This window comes from Malus domestica, chromosome 07 (assembly GCF_042453785.1).
Source record: "Malus domestica chromosome 07, GDT2T_hap1".
Classification (NCBI taxonomy): domain Eukaryota; kingdom Viridiplantae; phylum Streptophyta; class Magnoliopsida; order Rosales; family Rosaceae; genus Malus; species Malus domestica.
The window spans coordinates 4,732,808-4,752,594 of NC_091667.1; the positions used below are offsets into that span (position 1 = coordinate 4,732,808).

Below are 19,787 nucleotides of genomic sequence, written 5' to 3' on the forward strand. Positions count from 1 at the left end.
CACCGATATTGATATTTTAAATAATGAACAAGGATCACATTAAAAATGAAGTAGTATTACCACATGGACTGCGGAAAAAAAAATAGCCAAAAAAAAAAAGAATAATGTCAGGAAGATTACATTTTCTGGCCACATTCATGTACCACGTGTTACGACAAATTGACATATATACGACATCGAATGAGATAAAATCATTAATTGAGCTAACAAATATACATCATTTTCCACACATGCGGTACATGAATGTGATAAAAAAAAAATTGTATCTCTTACATTTTCCGGCCAAAATAAAGATTAAACTCGTGTTTATTTTTATTTAATATTTTATGGGTCTCGGTAGACAGCGAAGATAAGGGTAGGATCACTTTGGACATTGTTTGAGAGACTGGGGCCAGTATAAATGGGAGGTTTTTTTTGGTGTTGTCCGCACGGTCCCCCGTGCTGCAGTGTGAGCTCTGCAAGGGAGTGAATACTTTCATCTCTCTCTAGAACCGTGGGGTGGGGGTTGAAGGTTCCTCTCTCTCTCTATCTCTCTCTCTCTCTCTCTCTCACCGTCGATCATGGTTAGTTTGGTGTGATGGACCGGGGGGAGCATTTACATGAAACATTTTTTTGTGGGTATTATTTAATAATTTGAATATTTTGTTTTGTAGATGACGAGCAACAACAGGGAAGATGAAGAGGTTGTGTCTGAGACATTCACATGGGTGATCGAAAACTTCTCTAAGCTCCAGAACGACAAGCATTACTCCGACGTTTTCACCATCGCTGGTTTCAAATGGTATTATTTTTATTATTTTCTCAAAATTTGTTTAATTAATTTTAATTTTGGTTCTTTTTAGATCCTTCAAGATCGCTTTTTTATGAGTCCATCGACCCAAGAGCAGCTTTAGATTCACTTGTCATGGTTTATTTTTCTTAATTTTATTAATTTATTTATTTATTTTTTTACAATTTGTCATGGTACAACCTACTATTTAGAAACTCCATTCCAATATAAAAAATGAAAGAAAGAGAGAAAATTTCCAGATTAAAAAACAAAGAAATAAAAAATGAAAATAGGAATCATCTAGAAGGTTCCACCAGTGACATTTTTCACTTGGACCATCTTCAACTCTTCGGTTGAAAATTTTAAACTCAGAAAATTTGGGTTTTAACTCGGGAACAATTTTTTTGCTTCAATGGTTATGAATTAAAATTTTAACCCAAGATTGTTAAAGAATAAATTTAGGTTTTTGCGGTAACTTTTTTCAAAATAAAATTAATGTAGATTATCATTATTTATTTTTATGAACATTTTAATCTAAAAATATTAAATATTTTTTTATTGTTTTAGCCATTCGATTTAATTTGGGCTGTTATGTTTGATCATATACGATCACAGACGTCGAATGAAGTGGAAGAGTGCATCCGACGTGTTGTGTGACCGCCGTATGCCACTTAAGCTCAAGGAAAATTTTTATAGGATGACAATAAGACCGGCGATGCTGTATGGCACATAATGTTGGACGGTGAAGCATCAACACGTACATAAAATGGGTGTAGCAGAGATGAGGATGCTTCGTTGGATGTGTGGGCACACGAGAAATGATAAGATTAGGAATGAGGATATCCGAGGTAAAGTAGGAGTCGCCGAAATTGAAGGAAAGATGAGAGAAAATCAGTTACGGTGGTTTGGACATGTGCAAAGAAGGCCTACTAACGCTCCGGTTAGAAGATACAACTACAGGACAAAGGTCTAGGCCGAAGGGGTAGAGGAAGACTTAGGAAAACTTTGGAAGAGACTTTAAGAAAAGACTTAGAGTACTTGGATCTAATGGAGGACATAACACAGAACCGAGCGCAATGGCGTTCTAGAATTCATATAGCCGACCCCACTTAGTGGGAAAAGGCTTTGTTGTTGTTGTTACGCAAATTTTAGGTTTTAACCCAAAACTTATTTTAAACCCAACTATTGGAGAATGATTAACTTAGTTTAAAATCTAAATTTTGATGAGCCAACCATTAACACTGGCCTAAATTTTGGGTTAAATTTGCCCAAAATTAAGGTTTTAACCCAAAACATATTTTAGGCCCAATCATTGGATAATGATTGGGTTAATTTTAAACCTAAATTTTAGTTTTCAACCCAAAAGTTGGAGACGGTCTAATAGAAGCCCAATAGATGCCATAAGACTTTAGGGTCATGACCTGCAATTTTAACATTGTGCTCTTTTGGTTTGATAATTTTGATTTGGTCAGGAGGATCCTTGTATGGCCGAAGGGCAACAAAGTAAATTCGAAAATGCAGTTCTCCATGTATTTGAGTATCCCAAGTGCTTCAACTTTGGAATCTGGCTGGACTAGATTTGCCCACTTCAGCTTGAGTGTGCTCAATCAACTCGACAGCAACAAGACAATCACAAAGTTTACCAAGGGTATTTCTTTTACTCTTCATGAATCATGTTTCTGTTCTTTCTATGTGATCTTTTCGTTGTGGCAATCGAAACTCATTAAATGGATTCGCTTGCGCTTTCCATCCTGATTCTGTTTAAGGGAATCAGAGTGCGTTTCTAGTATAACACTTTACATTGTTTAACTGATCGTTATCATTTGCACAACACGTCATTGTATCAAGTGAAGGTGCTTTTGGAAAGAAAGAGTTAAGACAAGGGATTTGGAGTTCCTAGTATAAATTGTTTAACTGATAGCAATCACTTATGCGACACACGTTGTTGGTTGTAATAAGTTATGGTGCATTTGGATTGATTTATGCAACAAGCGTCGTGCATTTGGATAGAAATAAAACAAGGGATTTGGAGTGTGTTTCTAGTATAAATTGTTTACCTGATCATTATCATTCATGCGACACGTGTCATTAGTTGTAAAAAGTTATGGTGCATTTGGACAGAAAGATTTCAAACAAGGGATTTGGAGTGACCTTCGAGTAAAATTGTGCAACTGATCGTTATCAATGAAACTGTAATTTTGATTTTCTCTGTTAGTTTGAATGTGTCGTCAAGAAAAAGTCTAGAATTTCTCTTCCTTTAAGCTTTGGTGCTGATAATATTTAGTGGATCCCAGACTCTGATCAGTTTTACATATACATATATATATATATATATTGTTGCCGATATTATATGAGATTTGCTATCGCATTGGGACACTGGTGGCAGCTTAGCTTTTATTTTTTCTTAGAACTTTCTGTTTTGAAAGCTAACAGAGTTATGCCTGGCTTAAGTACGTTTACACATGGAAGGAAGTCCATCTGCAAATATCTTATCAGCATTAGTTCTTGATCATTTCTTAGAACTTTCTGTAGTAAACTCTGAAATGGACTTCCTTTATTGTTGTTTCCGCATTACCTGGTGATGTGCTTTGCATTCTTGATTAAGGTTTTGTATTCCTTGATTTTTTTGTTCACAGGCTCTTATAAAGAGTTCAAAGAACACACGAGTGAGTGGGGCTTCAGATCATTCATGCTGCTTAGTGAACTTTATGACGAGACTGCAGGTTATCTTGTGAATGATACGTGCATTGTTGAAGTGAAGGTCCATATTCCAATAGACCAGCGAGCTAATAGTTCTGCAGAATCTGCACTTATGCAGTCTATAAAGAAAGAGCATGTTGGGCAGGAACGTTCACATGTGCATTCTGTGCAAACTGTAGAGTCTTCTCCAGCACCTATTATGCCAAGTTCAGAACCGCTGACTCCTTTCCAAGAAACATCAGGCCCTGAACAAGTTTGCGCTAAGGCTATTATTAAAAGCCTTCCTGACCCTTCTCTGGTCAAGGAGTTTGGGGAAGTTCCCACCAAACCAACAGGGGGAGTCAAGGAACTAGGGGAAGTTCCCACCAAACCAACGGGGGAAGTCAAGGTCAAGGAGCTTGGGGAAGTTCCCACCAAACCAATGGGGGAAGTCAAGGTCAAGGAGCTTGGCGAAGTTCCCACCAAACCAACGGGGGAAGTCAAGGAGCTTGAGGATGTTCCCACCAAACCAGCGGGGGAAGTCAAGGAGCTTGCGGAAGTTCCCACCGAACCAACAGGTGAGCTTATGGATTTTCGTGGGTTGGGACTAATAGAGAAAGCTTTCGTCCCACTGCTGGAGGAAGCTTGTACAGTGCATCCTTCGTTGATTGAGTGCGTACGTAAGAAGAATCGCAAAGTTATTGAATGTGCTTTGACAACTCTTGGAGGGCTCTTGCATTTTCTTAAAACAAAAAAGGTGAAGGATATGAATGAGGATGCCTTTGCTCAGCTTCGAAGTTTATGGGAGGATGTCGAGATGTTCAGATTTGACTTGGGGTGGCTGGAACCACTTGTTCAATCTGCTTTGGGTAAGAAGAAGTTTCTGGAAAGGGCAAGGAGAGTGAAAAGGCTGAGGGATGATGTTGAAGTTTTGGATAATGAGAAGAAAAGGCGGAGTGCTGCACTTGTGGTTACAGAGGTAGAGCTTGAGGAAGCAAAGAGAGAGCTGGCAAAGGAGGAAGAGGGCTTCAACGAGAAAGATATGGATTCTGAGCTAGCTGTGGTGAGTTAGCCTTATTGTAGAAGTTTCTCTTTGACATATGAGAGAGATAGACATGGGTAGTGAGTGAGTCATGGGAACCGTTAGCCTTATTCTAGAAGCTATCTTAGATATGAGTAATAGGACGGATGTGCGGGGATATATATTTCATGATTTAGTACTAATTTGGTGCACCTCCATCAACCCCCTGGTACTAATTTGCTAGAAGAAGAGATCTCAAGTTCGAATCTAACAGTCTAAGAAGAAAAATATTTTGCATGATCGGACATTTTCATTTTATAGATTAAACAATTAAAAGCTCAAGCTACTTTTCTCAAGTAAAAATGGACCATCTCAAACTCAAATCTTATATTTGAGTCCAAACCTCTCTGCAAGGCAACATTATGGCCAAGGTACTCTACAAGGCAAAATCAGGCGGTGCTGCCGGCTAGCCCTCCTTGCTAAAGCATTATTGACGTTTGATGCACGATCAGGATGAATGCTCGGCTATCAGACAGATCCATATTGGTGACCCAAGAAGGAATGATAGGCTGATTTGGCCAGTTGACAAACGATGACAAAGTTGAGTCCGACGGCCTTACTCCTCCATAGTCATCTACACAAAAATTTGGGAGCGGATTTAGAAAGTGGAGGTTCCACCAAAAATTCAAAACTTTACGTGGAGAGTTATTGGACAAGCAGTAGTGACAAAGGTGGGGCTTTTTCGAAGATCTCCTCCTTTGTCCATGGATGGATTCGGTTTGGTTTGGTTTGGTTTGGTTTGGGGGCAATTAAATTACAAAGTTGATAGACACTCAGTTACTACATTCGATGCTTGGCTTTTGGTTTGGTTTGGTAGAGTTCTTGCCAAATGTCAACTAAAAGAACTAAGATTTGAGTTTTGACTCCGATCGTCGTCAATGCACATATCTTTATTTGTCAATTTGAGTTTTGAGTCTTATGACAACAATGTTGGAGGAGGGAGCGGGGGGTGATAGTTGGAGGAGGAAGCATGGTGGAGTTGACAGTTGGAGCCTGGAGGAGGGATTGAAAGTATGGTCAATGGAGGTCAGAAGTTGGAGGAGATTAGAGTGAAAATGAAATCAAACGACTAATACAAAAAAATAAACATCTGAGCTGAAAAATAGAAAATCTAACAGTTGTGGAAATCGAACCTAACGACTAATACACCCACAACACTCAAATGACCTTTTCTCGAAGAAAAAAAAAGTTTTGAGACTTGATTTTGACTTGGGTAATATTTCAAGGACCAAATCAACAATTTATTCAATAAGTTAATTTGAAACTAAAATTTCAATTTATCTTAAATGTACGTGTAACACTAAGTGATATGAAAAATAAATTATTGAGTTGAACATCTCATAGTTGTGGAACTCAAATCTAACGACTAATGCTCCCATAGCACTCAAATGAACTTTTTCTCGAAAAAAAGTAGTTTAGAGACTTGATTTTTACTTGGGTAATATTTCAGGTACCAAGTCAGCAATTTACTCCAAAAGTTAATTTTGAAACTAAATTTTCAATTTCTCTTAAATTGTACGTGCAACACTGAGTGATATGAAAAATAAATTGTTGAGTTAAAAAAATGAACATCTAACGGTTGTGGAAATCAAATCTAACGACTAATGTGCCCATAGCACTCAAAATGACTTATTCTCCAAAAGTTAATTTCAATACTAAATTTACAATTTTTTTTAGTGGCACGTAACATTAAGTGATATGAAAAATAAGTGACCAAGATTAAAAATGAAAATTCAAAAATTATGAAAATCAAATCTAATGATCGAAACACCGAGGATTTATACATAGTATTGAAGCCACACTCCTAAATTTGACTAATTTCATAAATTTTATTGGATATTTTCAAGAAAGTCAAAATTTAAAATCCAAGTGAAAATGAGGGTCCAAAAAAATAAGTGAAAAATGAGGAACTTTTAATTTTTAAAAGTATAAATTGGGCTAGATGGACAACATTTGGCAAAACATAGTAACATGCGAGTCGACGGTTTAAAGTTAGACCCAGTAAAAAAAGGTAGTATCCGGAACTGAAGTGGTGCGCTCTCTGTCTCCTCTCTCTCTCTCTCTGTCTCTGTCTGAAAGTCGCCAACGGAGAAATAAGCAGCTATCAACCGAAAATGCAAAGAGGTCAGAACGTCCTTATACTTGTTGTTTTCCCCTTCAAGCTTTCGTGCATGGAAATCTGCTTTTCTAAATCTTAGACAAATACCCATATCAGTATCATGTTCTAGATCTCATTTTCTGTAGATTTCAGCTCGAGTTTTGCTGTCCTGTTTAAATTATGAAACTTTTAAGTAATGTGTGGCGTCGTTTGTGATATTGTCTTGCAGATGTACATGTTTAAAGTGAAAACTTTTGTTTCTCTGAAAAAAAATGAGAAATGAAATTAGGGTTTAGACAACCATCGCAGTCACCCAGAAGTTGAAGAGAAATTAGGGCTTTTGGGGTTTGTCGGAAAAGCGAAAAACTTTAGTTTAGGGTTGATTTGTGGACAAGGGTTTGTGATGGAAGGAGGGTCAAGCCACAACTTCGTTCCTCCTTCAGCTGGGATTGATAAGTCAAGGGTTTTGGATGTTAGACCTCTGCGTAGTTTGATGCCGGTGTTCCCAGCTACGTCTCAAGCCCCATCCTTTCCGGGCATGCCTCCCTTTGGCCATACCCCTAATGGGTTTCCTCCGTTTTACCCGTTTAACGTACCACTATCTCAGGCCTCACCTGATCTAAATAGTGAGATGAGGACACCAACCGGTCCCATGCCCGCTCCTATCCGGTCATATAGAGCTCCAGCCCCATCTGGCTCCGATGACTTTCCAGAGGATTCCAATGGAGAAGGGTTCTTTGATCCTCATGTAGGTTCTAGTGCATCTCGAAAGAAGACCTCAAAAGCTAGTTCATCTCGAAAGAAGACCAAGAAAAATGGAGATGGCGGTTCAGTAACAAACAATGGGTCAGGCGTGACCTTTGTTCCTGTTATGAGTTCATTTCAAATTGAAGATGGTAACAGGGAGTTGGTTAATTATGTACTCATGAATTTTGATGCACTCCGGAGAAGGATCTGTCAAATTGAAGAAAACAAGGAAACGAAAACTGGGCTTATTAAGCGTGCAGATTTGAAAGCTGGTAACATTTTGATGAGCAAAAAGGTTAGGACAAACATGAGGAGGAGAATTGGGGTTGTCCCTGGAGTTGAGATTGGCGACATTTTCTTTTTCCGAATGGAAATGTGTGCGGTTGGATTACATGCTCCATCGATGGCTGGAATTGACTACATGACTGGCAAGGGTGATGGTGAAAAAGATCCGGTGGCTTTAAGCATTGTTTCTTCAGGAGGCTATGATGATGAGGCAGAGGACAGCGATGTCTTGATATACAGTGGTCAGGGTGGAAATAGCAACAACAAAGACAAAGATAGGGAGGTGGCTGATCAGAAGCTTGAAAGGGGTAATCTTGCTCTTCAGAGAAATTTGCATCATGGCAATGAAGTACGAGTGATTCGGGGCATGAAAGAAGATGTTAATTCAATGACAAAGATCTATGTCTATGATGGCCTATATAAAGTTCATGAGTCATGGACAGAGAGGGGGAAAGCTGGTTGTAATATATTCAAGTACAAGCTGTTAAGGGTGCCTGGACAGCCACCAGCTTTTGCAGTTTGGCAAACTCTTCGTAAGTGGAAGGATGGTTTTTCCTCAAGGGCTGGACTTGTTCTTCAAGACCTCACTTCAGGGACTGAACCTGTACCTGTTTCCCTTGTAAATGAGGTTGATAATGAAAAGGGGCTGGCTTCTTTCACTTATTTCCCTACACTCAAATATACTAAATCATTCAGTCTCATGCCACCTTCTTTTGGCTGCAATTGCCGCAGTGCATGCCAGCCAGGTGATATGAATTGCTCTTGCATTCAGAAAAATGGAGGTGATTTTCCTTATACTAGCAATGGGATTCTAGTCAGCCGTAAACAATTGTTACATGAATGTAGTCCTACGTGTCCATGCACTCCCAACTGCAAAAACCGGGTATCCCAAACTGGTGTAAAATTGCGGCTGGAAGTGTTTAAGACAAGGGATAGGGGTTGGGGCCTCCGGTCATGGGATTCTATTCGTGCTGGTGCTTTTATTTGTGAGTATGCTGGTGAAGTTATAGATGAAGCGAAGTTAAAACAGAAAGAGGGTGGAGGTGAAAATGATGAATATATTTTTGACACAGGCCGTGATTATGAATCGTTCAAGTGGAGTTATGAACCTGGATTACTAGAGGAGAGTCCTCATGATGTTAATGAGGATTATAACATTCCATATCGCCTGATCATAAGTGCGAAGAATGTTGGGAATGTAGGTCGGTTCATTAATCACAGTTGCTCACCAAATGTTTTTTGGCAACCAGTTGTATATGAACACAACAATCAGTCTTTTGTCCATATTGCTTTTTATGCCATCAGACACATTCCCCCTCTGACAGAGTTGACATATGATTATGGGACAAGTTCTACTGAAGCTGGCAGTAACAGTGGACCGAACAGGAAAAATAAATGCTTATGTGGATTGTCAAAATGCCGGGGTTATTTTGGTTGATCATGTAGGTTCTAAAACATACTGCTGCAGTTCCAAACGTGATCCTGGTGAGAATGACTGGAACTTTGTCTTGTTTAAATGTTTTTGAACGTAGCATAGCTGTAGTATTGTTGTTTTATCTTTCAATCTATGGTCGATGGTTTAGGTTCCACCAACAGACCATCATGGTGCCGACAAACGTGATCCTGGTTAAGAAGTCTGGAATCTCCATCATGTTTATATGCTTCTGAACTTAGCATGACTCTGAGTTTGTTTATCTTTCAATCTCTAGGGGAGACATGCTTGCGTACTCTAAGTTCCCGTCTTTTATATGTATTTCTTATATAAAAGCTCTCTGCATGGCAGTTCATAAATGCAATCTTGGATATATGTGTAAGAAGGCTTATGCTACGGATTCAAGAAACTTTGTATTTGGAGTCTGCTTGAATTTCTAATAAATAATATTGCGAGATTATGTTATAGAACTGGGCAAGTTATGTACTTGTGTTAGGAAGGAAACAGATGGATGGAATTATAGTTTAGTTATTGCTTGACTGTTCAGTTTTCACGTTTGCTCTGATCGTACTCAAGTTTGGAGGTTCATTTACATTCTTGTCTGCAAGTTATCCTTATTTATATCAACCTCGTACAACCAAACCGAAAACTTCTTTTCATGACATATTCAGCCTACCTAAACTAAACTAAACCCATTTCTCTGCTGCTGATTTCTGGCGATGGAGAGGCGCCGGGCGGGTCAACTTGTCCAATCATAGGGCACCACGTGGATTAATCTTATGGGTTGTCGATTCCTAGTTCATTGGCGTTGTCATACATGCTTACAATTCGGTGGAGGATGTGCTTCACAGTCTAGCTTCCTTGTTAATAGGGTTGGTAGATTTCCTAGCATAGCTTCCTTATGCGGTATAGCCCTTCGAAGAGGCAGGCTTGTTAATGCATGCAGGATTTTTGGAAGGAAGGATGCTCCACATTTTAGTCTCTCTCTTCGTTTTTTTTCTCTCCAAAATTTATTTCCGGTGGTATTGGGAATTTTGGTTCCGGAGATTTGAAGGTTTTCATTCAATACTTTTGAGTTTTTTTTTAGGGTGGTGGCATGGTGCTATTCACAAACCCATTTTTATCTCTTACACACCACTCTCAATTTATGACTATTGGATTGAATGAATTAAAGAAGCTCAATGGACAAAAATTAACAAGGGTGTGTGAATAGCACTATTCTTTGTTTATCGGTAATAAAATAAAATGAATGAAGGATAAATAATCTACTTGGGTTAGGTTGGTCTTCTTAATGTAGTGTTTTGAGGGATAAAAAGTTTCCAACAAAAAAAAAAGGATAAACAAATGAGTCGTGTATGGTTTGATGTGATCGTCAGGTATTTCTTTGAAAAATTATACTCTTACCACATATTTTAATATGACACGTGCTGATAGTGTAACATTAATCTATATATCCCAAGCAGTAGCAACCTCAGCGCTTTCAGCATCATTACATCTAAAAAAGAAAGGAAAATTAATGAAAAAAATTTGAAAACTTTGAGTTTTAATCAAAATGACAAAAAAAGGTTTTGTAAGCAAATAGTATCAGATTTTTTAGAGTAAAAATGTCATTTTTGTTAAAAATAAACAGTACCGGTAGAGTTTCATTAAAACTCCCGAAAAAGAAATGATCATCAAACAGGCCCTAACAGTTGAATTAAGATCTAATGATGGTTGTCCATTTTATGTGATAGAGCTTGGATAAGAGATGGAAAAAGAAGGGAGGAAAGCTTCTCCATTCTCCCAAGGAGCATTATTACTTACTGTGATTGCATGTGAGTGGGTGCTATAGATGTTTGAATGTTCAATTCCATCCACCAAAAAACAATACAAAAGGGGCTCAACAATGTCAAAAGGACAACAACTAGAGCCTACAACTTACAATTTGAACCGACGCCACGTAAAACTTACCAAAAGGAGGAACCAATGTCCCTAAAACAACAACACAAACTCACTTCATACAACATTATAACAAGCCAGAGCAGTGTACATGTACACAAACATGCACTACAGATCCGTATTTCCTACGAGCCGCAAAGAAAACGCTCCACGTTGAATACGAGCCTATACCTGATTTTTTCCCCCACCGCTCCTGGAGATTAAAGCACTCCATATGGGTGTCTCCACAACTCTGCATGTGGCCTTGATACTCATGAACGAGCGTTTCCTATCATACAGCAAGCCACTCCGAAAGGCCACAAAGAAATATTCACCAGCAATCAAGAAATATTCACCAGCAATCATGACCCAAGTTCCGCTATTTGAACAGTTTAGCCAAGCAAATCTCGAAACAAGTTGGGATTCGGACTTGTTGGCGTCACGCCCATCTGCCTTACAAGTGAATCCTTTTCCAAGGCATCTTTAGGGTTAGGACCCTTATTAAACTGTGTTACCCCGCCTTGAGCAGTCCTTGTGGCATTTGATAACTCAGATGTAAGATTAAACTCATCTCTGTTGGTCGGCAAAAGATCCCCAACACTGCTACCGAGCCCACTGACAGGTGTATCTGCATATAATCCCATAAAATCAGGTGCCTTAGCAGCACCTGCTGTACCATGGTTCACATTCGAAGCGACATCAGTTTGATCAAGAAGCCCTTCTAACTGCTTGAAAGGATCTATGGCCGGAGCAGAACTACTACTAGTTGAGTCACCCAAGTCGAGCAAGTCTGGAGCAGGTTCACGATTAACTTCAGCTTGTACAGCTGCTGCCTTTGGCGCTTGGGACTTCTCTGAAGTATGGGTACTCGCCTTAGACGCCTTATGGTTGGCAGAAGATGGCCTCTTCTCGGTTTTTGATGGACCTCCAAACAGTGAAGAGGCAAGCTTCTGCTTTTCTGGAGAAATTTCAACCTGTGGCCGCCTCGAATCATAAGTATCACGGGCTTTTAAATTCGAATTGCCCACGCTATCTACTTGAGTGACCCCATTCGTTGTTTTGTGGGAAGTAGAACTTGAAGAATTCGTGCTCGGCGATGCAGAAGAAGAATATGTTGGCCTGCCCCATTTTTTTTGAACACCGTCGAGTCGTAGCTTAAGTTCTGATGATCCTGCATCTGACACAGATGGCAATGATGCAGGCTGGCGGGTCTCCCTTGCATAAGATGGTTCAGGCACTGGAACAAGCTCAGTTGAGGAAGCAACTGCAGCTGGAGGAACTCTTGATGGCATTACTGGCTTTGGAAGCTCATATGCCTCAAACTTAAGACTATGGGTTAAAGCTTCATGGTGATCTTGGTTTCCAAAGTTGCTGATATCTAACACTCCAGAGCGCTCATTCTCAGGAATATAGGGCTGAGCACCTTTTTCTAGTGCTTCTTGGACATAGCCATTGAGGAATGAAAGGTTTTTATCAATCTGCAAAAGAAGATGAAGATATTAGTTTGTGTGTGTGTATATATATATAATTATAAATTTAATTCTCATTTAAGATAAATCACCTCTACAAGAGATGGTGTACATGCAAGGCATAATCCAAAATCTAGGTTTTCCGGAATACTAGAGAAATATGCAAAACCTTTCAAAAGAGCACCCACAGGGCCACAACTAAGGGAAGAAATAAGATGCAAAGACCAAGGAGCACCGAAGTCAAGAAACTAACTACAGCATGTCGTACAATACCAAGTTGAATCACTCGATCAGTATCCATATGGTACCAAGGTTCACCCATGTTAGTCAAGTAAGAAATTTAAGTCATAAACTGATCGTGAATTTTTCATCTAAACCAAGATCTTTTCCAAAAAAATTTTCAATGTACAATTTAATAAAGGTTGAGCTGACTGTTTGGTGTTTAAAAGATATAGTTAATGGCATTACAATTGTCACACTTCTTAACACATGGTGGCTACATTTTCTCAAACTTTATATCATTAGTAAGACATATAGGGTATATTTGAATAGTAAGCAAAGCTAGCAGTCTCGTGTAGGATACATGTTCATTTTTCATATTTGTATCTTGAGTAACATTCTTCTGGATTTATATATCACGTTGCATTATTGTCGAAAATGAATAATGTTGCATCATGTTTTTTGATAATGCATCCATGAAACACATACCACATGTATCATCATGATGTCAAAAAGTGAACTACATTTCATCAAGATAATTATAAACACGAGAAAGATATTGTGACTTGGAACAGTGAATTATGTCGCATTACAATAAGCTCTGAGAAATACATTTTTATGAGACAAATACATAGTTCACTTTTGATGGACCCCACGTAAAATTAATTAAGGGTTATATCTAATAGATCTCAAAAAATGTTTACCAAGCATAATAATTCAGTAAAACAAACCTGAAAATAATGAAAGTGATACAATGTTTTTGAGTTGTCAGAGGATATCAAGATCGGACTCTAAAAATGTTTGTTTAAAGGAAGTGGGAAAAGGCTTTGTTGTTGTTGTTGTTGTGGTTCCATGTGAATAAATCACTTGAACAATCCAGTGACCCAACATGTAAATATATCAGAAAACAGAGTCGATAACAAATGGAAAAAATCATTTGGCATATACAGTAAAAGGCTCACCAATCTTAATGCAATCACAAGGCTAAATAACCATTAGACCTGACTATTAGAAAACAGGATGTTCAGACGCTAATCCAATTGCCAAATAAGAGGAAAAGGAGAAATGCAGGTCTACTGTAATAGTTAATATTTGATAATGCAAACAAATATGACCTCAATGTCTTCACAACTTGCGTCTGGTGGCATTATACTCTCAACAGCAGGAGCATCTAAGCTAATGACAGCTTGCAATTCATATGCACGCTGCTGCAGATCTGTTGAGTGAGAAGCTGATAGTTCTTCCACCAAAGATTGACACTGCAAGGGAATAAAAATTTGTTTTCAATCGAAAGTACCTCCATGACGAGGCAAAACAAAATGAACATGACAATATAGCTATTAGCTAACCATTGATTAGGTAAATGTTATCTTGTAAGTTCTGTCCAAAGAACTCAATGTACAAATATTCATATATCACTACAACTCTAAAACTTCTCTTTCAGATTTATCTTCGAACTTATCCAAGTCAAACCATCAAATTATAATTTCTTCAAAACAGAGAGAGTATAACATACTTAAAATTAAGGCAAACAAATAAATAAATTTAGAAAAAAACATTGATTAGAAAAGAAAATTACACTGAATCGGTTTCTTGTCAGATAGCCATTCAATTGTTAAAAGGATAGGAAAGGTATGACTACATGCAGCCTTACATACAATTTCACTTCATGCTACAAAATCAAGATCAATATGAGATGATGTTCAAACCTAAGCAGACACTAGAAGCATGGTCATTTATATTCTTATAAAAGTGAACTTAGGATTAAAGAGTTCATTAAATGCACCTCAGGTAGGAAATCAACATTTCTCCCAGCTGATATTTCAAACGCATATATTTTCATGATTGCTGTAACGGCATAAGCCTGTAAAAGAAGAACATAATCACTTTAGTTTCAACAAATAAGAAACAAGCATAAACATAAAATAAACACACCACGAATGGTGAGTTTTCTATGAATAGATAACCAAACATCAAAATGAGAGAAGAAAAGTTCAACCAGGTAACATAGCATACAGAATAGAATTCTTTGCATAAATTTTTCTTCAAACATCAACAAAAAGGAAAAGAGAAGAAACGCCCTTCAGCATGAAAATCTAAATAGAGGATTAAAATTACATTTACTTCTTAATCAAATGGAAAATAAAAGGTTTGTTCATCTATATATTTTCCAAAAGCTCTCATGCTTCTACAGCTACTACACATGAGAACCTACTTATTTAAAATACCTTTTAATTTCTATAAAAAATATATATTTGTTTTAATTGTGATCAAACATATTCTTTTGATTTCAATTCTTATTACCACTGAGCTAACAGGCCCCGTTGTGGGCCTCCCTTTGAAGATCCATAGGCATACAGGTCACAACTGGACCGTTCCAAACCATGCCAGAGCACAATTTTCTTTCAGCACTTGAGGAATTTTTTGCAAAAGCTTTATGCGCACTTTTGGCAGATCGGAGACTTTTTTTCTAACCCAAAATTCTACTTTTGATGGGTTTTTTTTAAATAAAATATTAGTTCGAGAGACACCGAAGAAAAAAGAATCACTTTAAGTGCATCTTACTGAGCATTTTGCTTCCCCAGTCAAGTGAAAAACTATAAAATCATCATCCAGTTACCAGAACAAATCCAACACTCAAAATATGCAGTTTAGGAGTAGGATGGTATTATTTTGCTTCCCCAGTCAAGTGAAAAACTATAGAATCATCATCCAGTTTAGGAGTAGGATAGTATTACCAAAAGGTAGCAGAAAAATAAAATCCAAACCCATAAACAGAAGAAGGCTGACAGACCCTTCATAGAAAATTAATTAAAAAGGTCGTACCCAGTGCACAAGGCTCCCGCTTTACGCAGGGTCTGGGAGAGGTGAATGAGGGTTAGCCTTACCCCCATTTTATGGAGAGGCTGCTCCCAAGTCTCGAACCCGAGACCTACCGCTCATGGGCGAAGGCACTTGCCATCGCACCAAGTGCGACCTCTTCTTCATTGAAAATTAATTAAAACTCCAAAAAAAAAATAAATAAATAACGAGCACAGTGCATAAATGTTCACATGGGAAGCATAGTTATTAAAACTACGAAAATGACAATCCAATCATTCAGTTTCGTAGATGTTAACAGCTTGCCACCATGTATAACTTATTCTGAACAAGAAGCACCTCAATTTAAAAATATATTATTGAGAAAAGGAAATGAAACAGAGCCTTATATTCATCTTAAATATTTACAAACCAAATTGTATCAATTTTTATACAATTCTACCATGAACTAATATCCAATTTAAGATGCATGGAAATACCTTCGACTCAAACTAAAATACAAATTCAGATAATGCAAATTCTAGTTACAGAAATCTGAGTTCGAGGAGTACCTTGACGGATTCATCATTTGAATATGCCTCTGCAACATCACATAACTTCCCAGTGATATAGGAAGCAGAATATTTTCCATCAGCAGTTCCATATTCTCCCAAAACCCAACAAATGACCTGAGATCACAACCAAAAAGTAAGATATCGACAGGAAAGTTCGTTAAAAAAATTAACATAAAAGAACAAAAGTACAGAGGACATAATGTACCTGAAGAAATACAGATGGAAGCTTTGGCTCACCAATTATACGCAAATATGACTCCACCTGCACATGAAGAAGATTTTTCTTTACCATACGCAACAAGAGAAAAAGAAAGGAGCTGGTTTATGACAGAGTGCAGAAGCAAGCAATGTACAAGTGTTGTAAACATGCTACTATCATATAATCTCAAAGAACATAGCAGCAACAAGTAATGCTTCTTTCTCAATGAGGTAAACTACATCTCAAAGAAAATCTAACTCTGAAGTTTTCAAAGAACAGGAGATATGCAAAGACGGGTGAAAAGAACAGAACAAAAAAAAAACATAGATCCAGTGGTTGTTTTGCAAAACCAACCCATTATCCCTCTATCCCTCTACATAATAACTACAACTTGGTTCAAATAACAAACTCCTTGGTGATGGAAATCAGCTAGCCCACTGTTGGCTACAATATACATTATATGGGATAGTTTGCTAATGCCCCTGAAATCTAGTCCGTCGCCCTAAACATAATTTGGTGTTGGTACACACTAAATTGCTCATTGTTCCCCCCATCAGTTCAACGGTAGACAAGGAGGTGGTGGTAGTGTGGTGGGACAGATCAAAGATTAAGAAATAATGGAGAAATATGAGAACAAACAACAAAGAGACACAAGCTTGAAGGTAATTACATAATTTCATACAAATTAGAACACATGGCCCTGTAGGTTTAAAAATCAAATTTTTTAAAGTAACGACGGATTCGTCCAAAATGATGTCTCCATGCTTTTCCCATCAATTGTAGATGGTCTTTATGGAACCATGAGGAATCTAACAATTTAAGGGACAAATTTCTTTTAGAGTTTAACAGAAACCTTTGAAGTCAAATTTAGGAGGGCATATTTTTATTGATATTGAGTAAACCAGTTATGAGCATAAGAGCAAAATCAAAGTCACATACTGCAGATGATCTCAACTGACTATCTGCATCATCATCATCCTCTCCAAATCCCTCGGCGATCAACTTCATCAAGTTATGTGCCACCTTAACATTCACTAGATCCCCCGCATGTTCAAAGACTTTATTCATGGTCTGCAGTGAAAACACAACAGTCAATGACATTGGATGTTCAATAAGCATTGACAAAATTGTCCTTGATAGAACTAGAATCTAAAAAGCAAAATGCATTACTCTTACCAGGATAAACCATTGATTACTTGGGGCAAATTGCTCTGCAAGCTCCACACATCGCGAAGCTATGTAAGTTTTGTAATGGTTGTCATTAATGCTAATCATGTAATCAATCATACGATCCACAATCACTTCCACATTGGAGGACTTGGTCATCTTGTACAATAGTTCAAACGTTTTTCGTTTCAAAGTATCATCTGGGTCCTGCATGCACCAAACTTCTACTAACTTAAAAAGTTACAAGCAAAACTCTAAAAGAGAATACCTTAAACTAAATGGGAATCTCGCACCTCTAAGCAATCAATGACGGCTAGTTGGTGTTGCTCGGCTATCTCTGGACTAATCTTTATCAGTCGACCAAGGGCATCAATGCCCATATATTTCAAATTATGACTGTCACTCTGTCCACAAAATAGTTAACAAGGAATTGGTGTTTAACCCTCTAAACGATCTACATGCAAACCATAATTTGTACAAAATCACAGTGAAAAGTACAGATATGTCAAACCTTCAAAAATCTTGAGATGACTTGAGCAGCCTGTTCTAACAACTTAGGATTGGGATATATGGAAGAAACGCAACAAATGCACTCATAAAGAACAGCATTTCCAATATTACTTGAGGAATCACACTTCCGAAATATATCGCCAACTACTGTATACATCTGCTCACTCGATTGCTTATCACCACTCCCCAACAATGCTAGAATTTTCAACAACCTAATCTGCATTGTCAAATTCAATCACTAAATTACATCGCTTTACAATGAAGAGAACTCATTATGTCAATTACTTAATCACACCAAAAAAGCTAAATTCACACACTGAGTAGCTCAGCTTCAATCAGAGTAAGTAAAACCTGGATAAAGGGCGCCGGAAGCTGATGGTAATCGTAGGCCTTGGGCAACCTGCGCTCGGCGACCTGCTTGAGAATGCTGACAAAGCTGACCACCAAATCCTTAAAAGAATTCGCATCGATGGTAATTAGATCGAACAGCGAGCAGAGCGTGGCACCCATGACGCCCGGATCGTTATCGCAAAGCCGCTTCCGAAAATTTGACACCAGATGCGAAACAGAGGAGGGCGATTTCTGATAAAATCGGTGAAGCGCCATGATTGCCTTCTTCCTGACAGCCTCCTTGGGATGGGCGAGGAGGTCGACGACCTGGGGCAAAACGGCAGGCACAGTCTCGTCGTTGATGAGCTTGCAAACGGCATTGAGGGCGGCGCAAACGACGAGGTAATTGTCAGACCTGAGATCCTTCTGGATGGTGTTGACGATCAAGATGATCAAATCGTGATCGTCGCTGAGGAAGAGGGAAACGGCGAGGTAACCGGTGCGCTTGAGGAGGAGGTTGTCGTCGTGAGTCATCTTAACGGCGTGAATGTAGGCGAAGGAGCCGTCGTGGCCGAGCATTTCGACGTAGACGAGGCGGATGATGTACTCCTTCATCTTGCGCTTGGGGATATCGGGCTCGGAGAGACGTCGTTTAAGGGTTTCGATCTCGAGGAGGACGATGCGCTCCTCCTCCGCCTTGGATCGAGCTTCGCCGATGGACTTGACGAGGTCGAGGAACTCCTTGGATTGGCCGAAGCCGCCCTGGGAGCCCATCGCGAGCTCCCGGCCGATGGTCTTGAGCTGCTCCATTGATGATTGAGGGTTTGAATGTTAGGGTTTTGGATGGAGAATTGGGGGTATGAATTTGGGGGAATTAATCAGTGAATTTCCATTGCACGAAGAAACAGAGGGAGAGGTTTTGGGTGTGGTGGCGGTGTTGGGTGTTCTGGTGCCTCCTCCTGTGGGTAGATCTGATTCTGGAGAGACAGAGAGGGTGTCGAGACTCGTGTGTGTACGGGTGGCATTTTAGACCCAACCCCGCTAACCCGATCCAATTCACTCGCTAAAATCAACATTTGGATAAATACTTAAATGGGTTGGTTTTTTTTTTTTTTTTTTTTTTTTTAATTTTAAAGACGATATTATTTACACTAAAATAGGTTACCCTCGCAATATGTTAGCAAAGCAATAATGTGGGTCAAATTCACCTTTGGCAAGAACCAAATTTGAGGTCTCTCACTTACAAGTGATATTCCTCTTCATATGTAGATGAGAGGTATTAGATTCGATTCTCGCCAAAAACGAATTTGAACTTTATTATTATGGCTAACTCATTATGTGGCTTAACTCATCTCTTCATCCCTTAGTGTAAATACTATCGTTTGTTTAAGAAAAAAAAAACTTTCAAATGAGTTTCAAATATCACTAAGGGTGTGTTTGTTGCACCGGATTATCTCGGGCTGGACTAGCTTCAGGGACTAAGCTGGATTGATTTAGTGAAACGTTTGATG

The 19,787-nt window shown here is 38.6% G+C and overlaps 3 protein-coding genes across 3 annotated transcripts; 2 read left to right on the forward strand and 1 right to left on the reverse strand.

Moving 5' to 3' along the window:
* The first annotated feature begins 385 nt into the window (after positions 1-385).
* Positions 386-4,691, forward strand: LOC103438645 (MATH domain and coiled-coil domain-containing protein At2g01790-like). The gene is made up of 4 exons (XM_017333387.3): positions 386-465; positions 654-781; positions 2,242-2,417; positions 3,406-4,691. Exons 2-4 carry the CDS (start codon positions 654-656, stop codon positions 4,518-4,520), a joined length of 1,419 nt encoding a protein of 472 aa, XP_017188876.2. The 5' UTR covers positions 386-465; the 3' UTR covers positions 4,521-4,691.
* Positions 4,692-6,484: 1,793 nt separating this feature from the next.
* Positions 6,485-9,561, forward strand: LOC103438644 (histone-lysine N-methyltransferase, H3 lysine-9 specific SUVH1-like). Its single transcript, XM_029105221.2, has 3 exons — positions 6,485-6,653; positions 6,857-9,144; positions 9,243-9,561. The coding sequence occupies exon 2, from the start codon at positions 7,031-7,033 to the stop codon at positions 9,095-9,097; it is 2,067 nt and encodes a 688-aa protein (XP_028961054.1). The 5' UTR covers positions 6,485-6,653; positions 6,857-7,030; the 3' UTR covers positions 9,098-9,144; positions 9,243-9,561.
* A 1,362-nt stretch (positions 9,562-10,923) lies between these two features.
* Positions 10,924-19,350, reverse strand: LOC103438643 (AP-4 complex subunit epsilon). The gene is made up of 10 exons (XM_008377177.4): positions 18,298-19,350; positions 17,948-18,163; positions 17,730-17,840; positions 17,446-17,643; positions 17,209-17,340; positions 16,276-16,332; positions 16,068-16,184; positions 14,483-14,560; positions 13,812-13,955; positions 10,924-12,486 (listed from the first exon to the last, which is right to left on the reverse strand). The coding sequence occupies exons 1-10, from the start codon at positions 19,084-19,086 to the stop codon at positions 11,401-11,403; spliced, it is 2,928 nt and encodes a 975-aa protein (XP_008375399.2). The 5' UTR covers positions 19,087-19,350; the 3' UTR covers positions 10,924-11,400.
* Between the last annotated feature and the right edge of the window lie 437 nt (positions 19,351-19,787).

Coding starts and splice junctions, on each gene's coding strand:
- LOC103438644 (XM_029105221.2), top strand. CDS start 7,031: ATGGAAGGAGGGTCAAGCCACAACTTCGTTCCTCCTTCAGCTGGGATT.
- LOC103438645 (XM_017333387.3), top strand. CDS start 654: ATGACGAGCAACAACAGGGAAGATGAAGAGGTTGTGTCTGAGACATTC. Junction 782..2,241: donor ACCATCGCTGGTTTCAAATG/GTATTATTTTTA, acceptor TGATTTGGTCAG/GAGGATCCTTGTATGGCCGA. Junction 2,418..3,405: donor AATCACAAAGTTTACCAAGG/GTATTTCTTTTA, acceptor TTTTGTTCACAG/GCTCTTATAAAGAGTTCAAA.
- LOC103438643 (XM_008377177.4), bottom strand. CDS start 19,086: ATGGAGCAGCTCAAGACCATCGGCCGGGAGCTCGCGATGGGCTCCCAG. Junction 17,644..17,729: donor CCGTCATTGATTGCTTAGAG/GTGCGAGATTCC, acceptor TGGTGCATGCAG/GACCCAGATGATACTTTGAA. Junction 16,333..17,208: donor GTCAGTTGAGATCATCTGCA/GTATGTGACTTT, acceptor CTTCATGTGCAG/GTGGAGTCATATTTGCGTAT.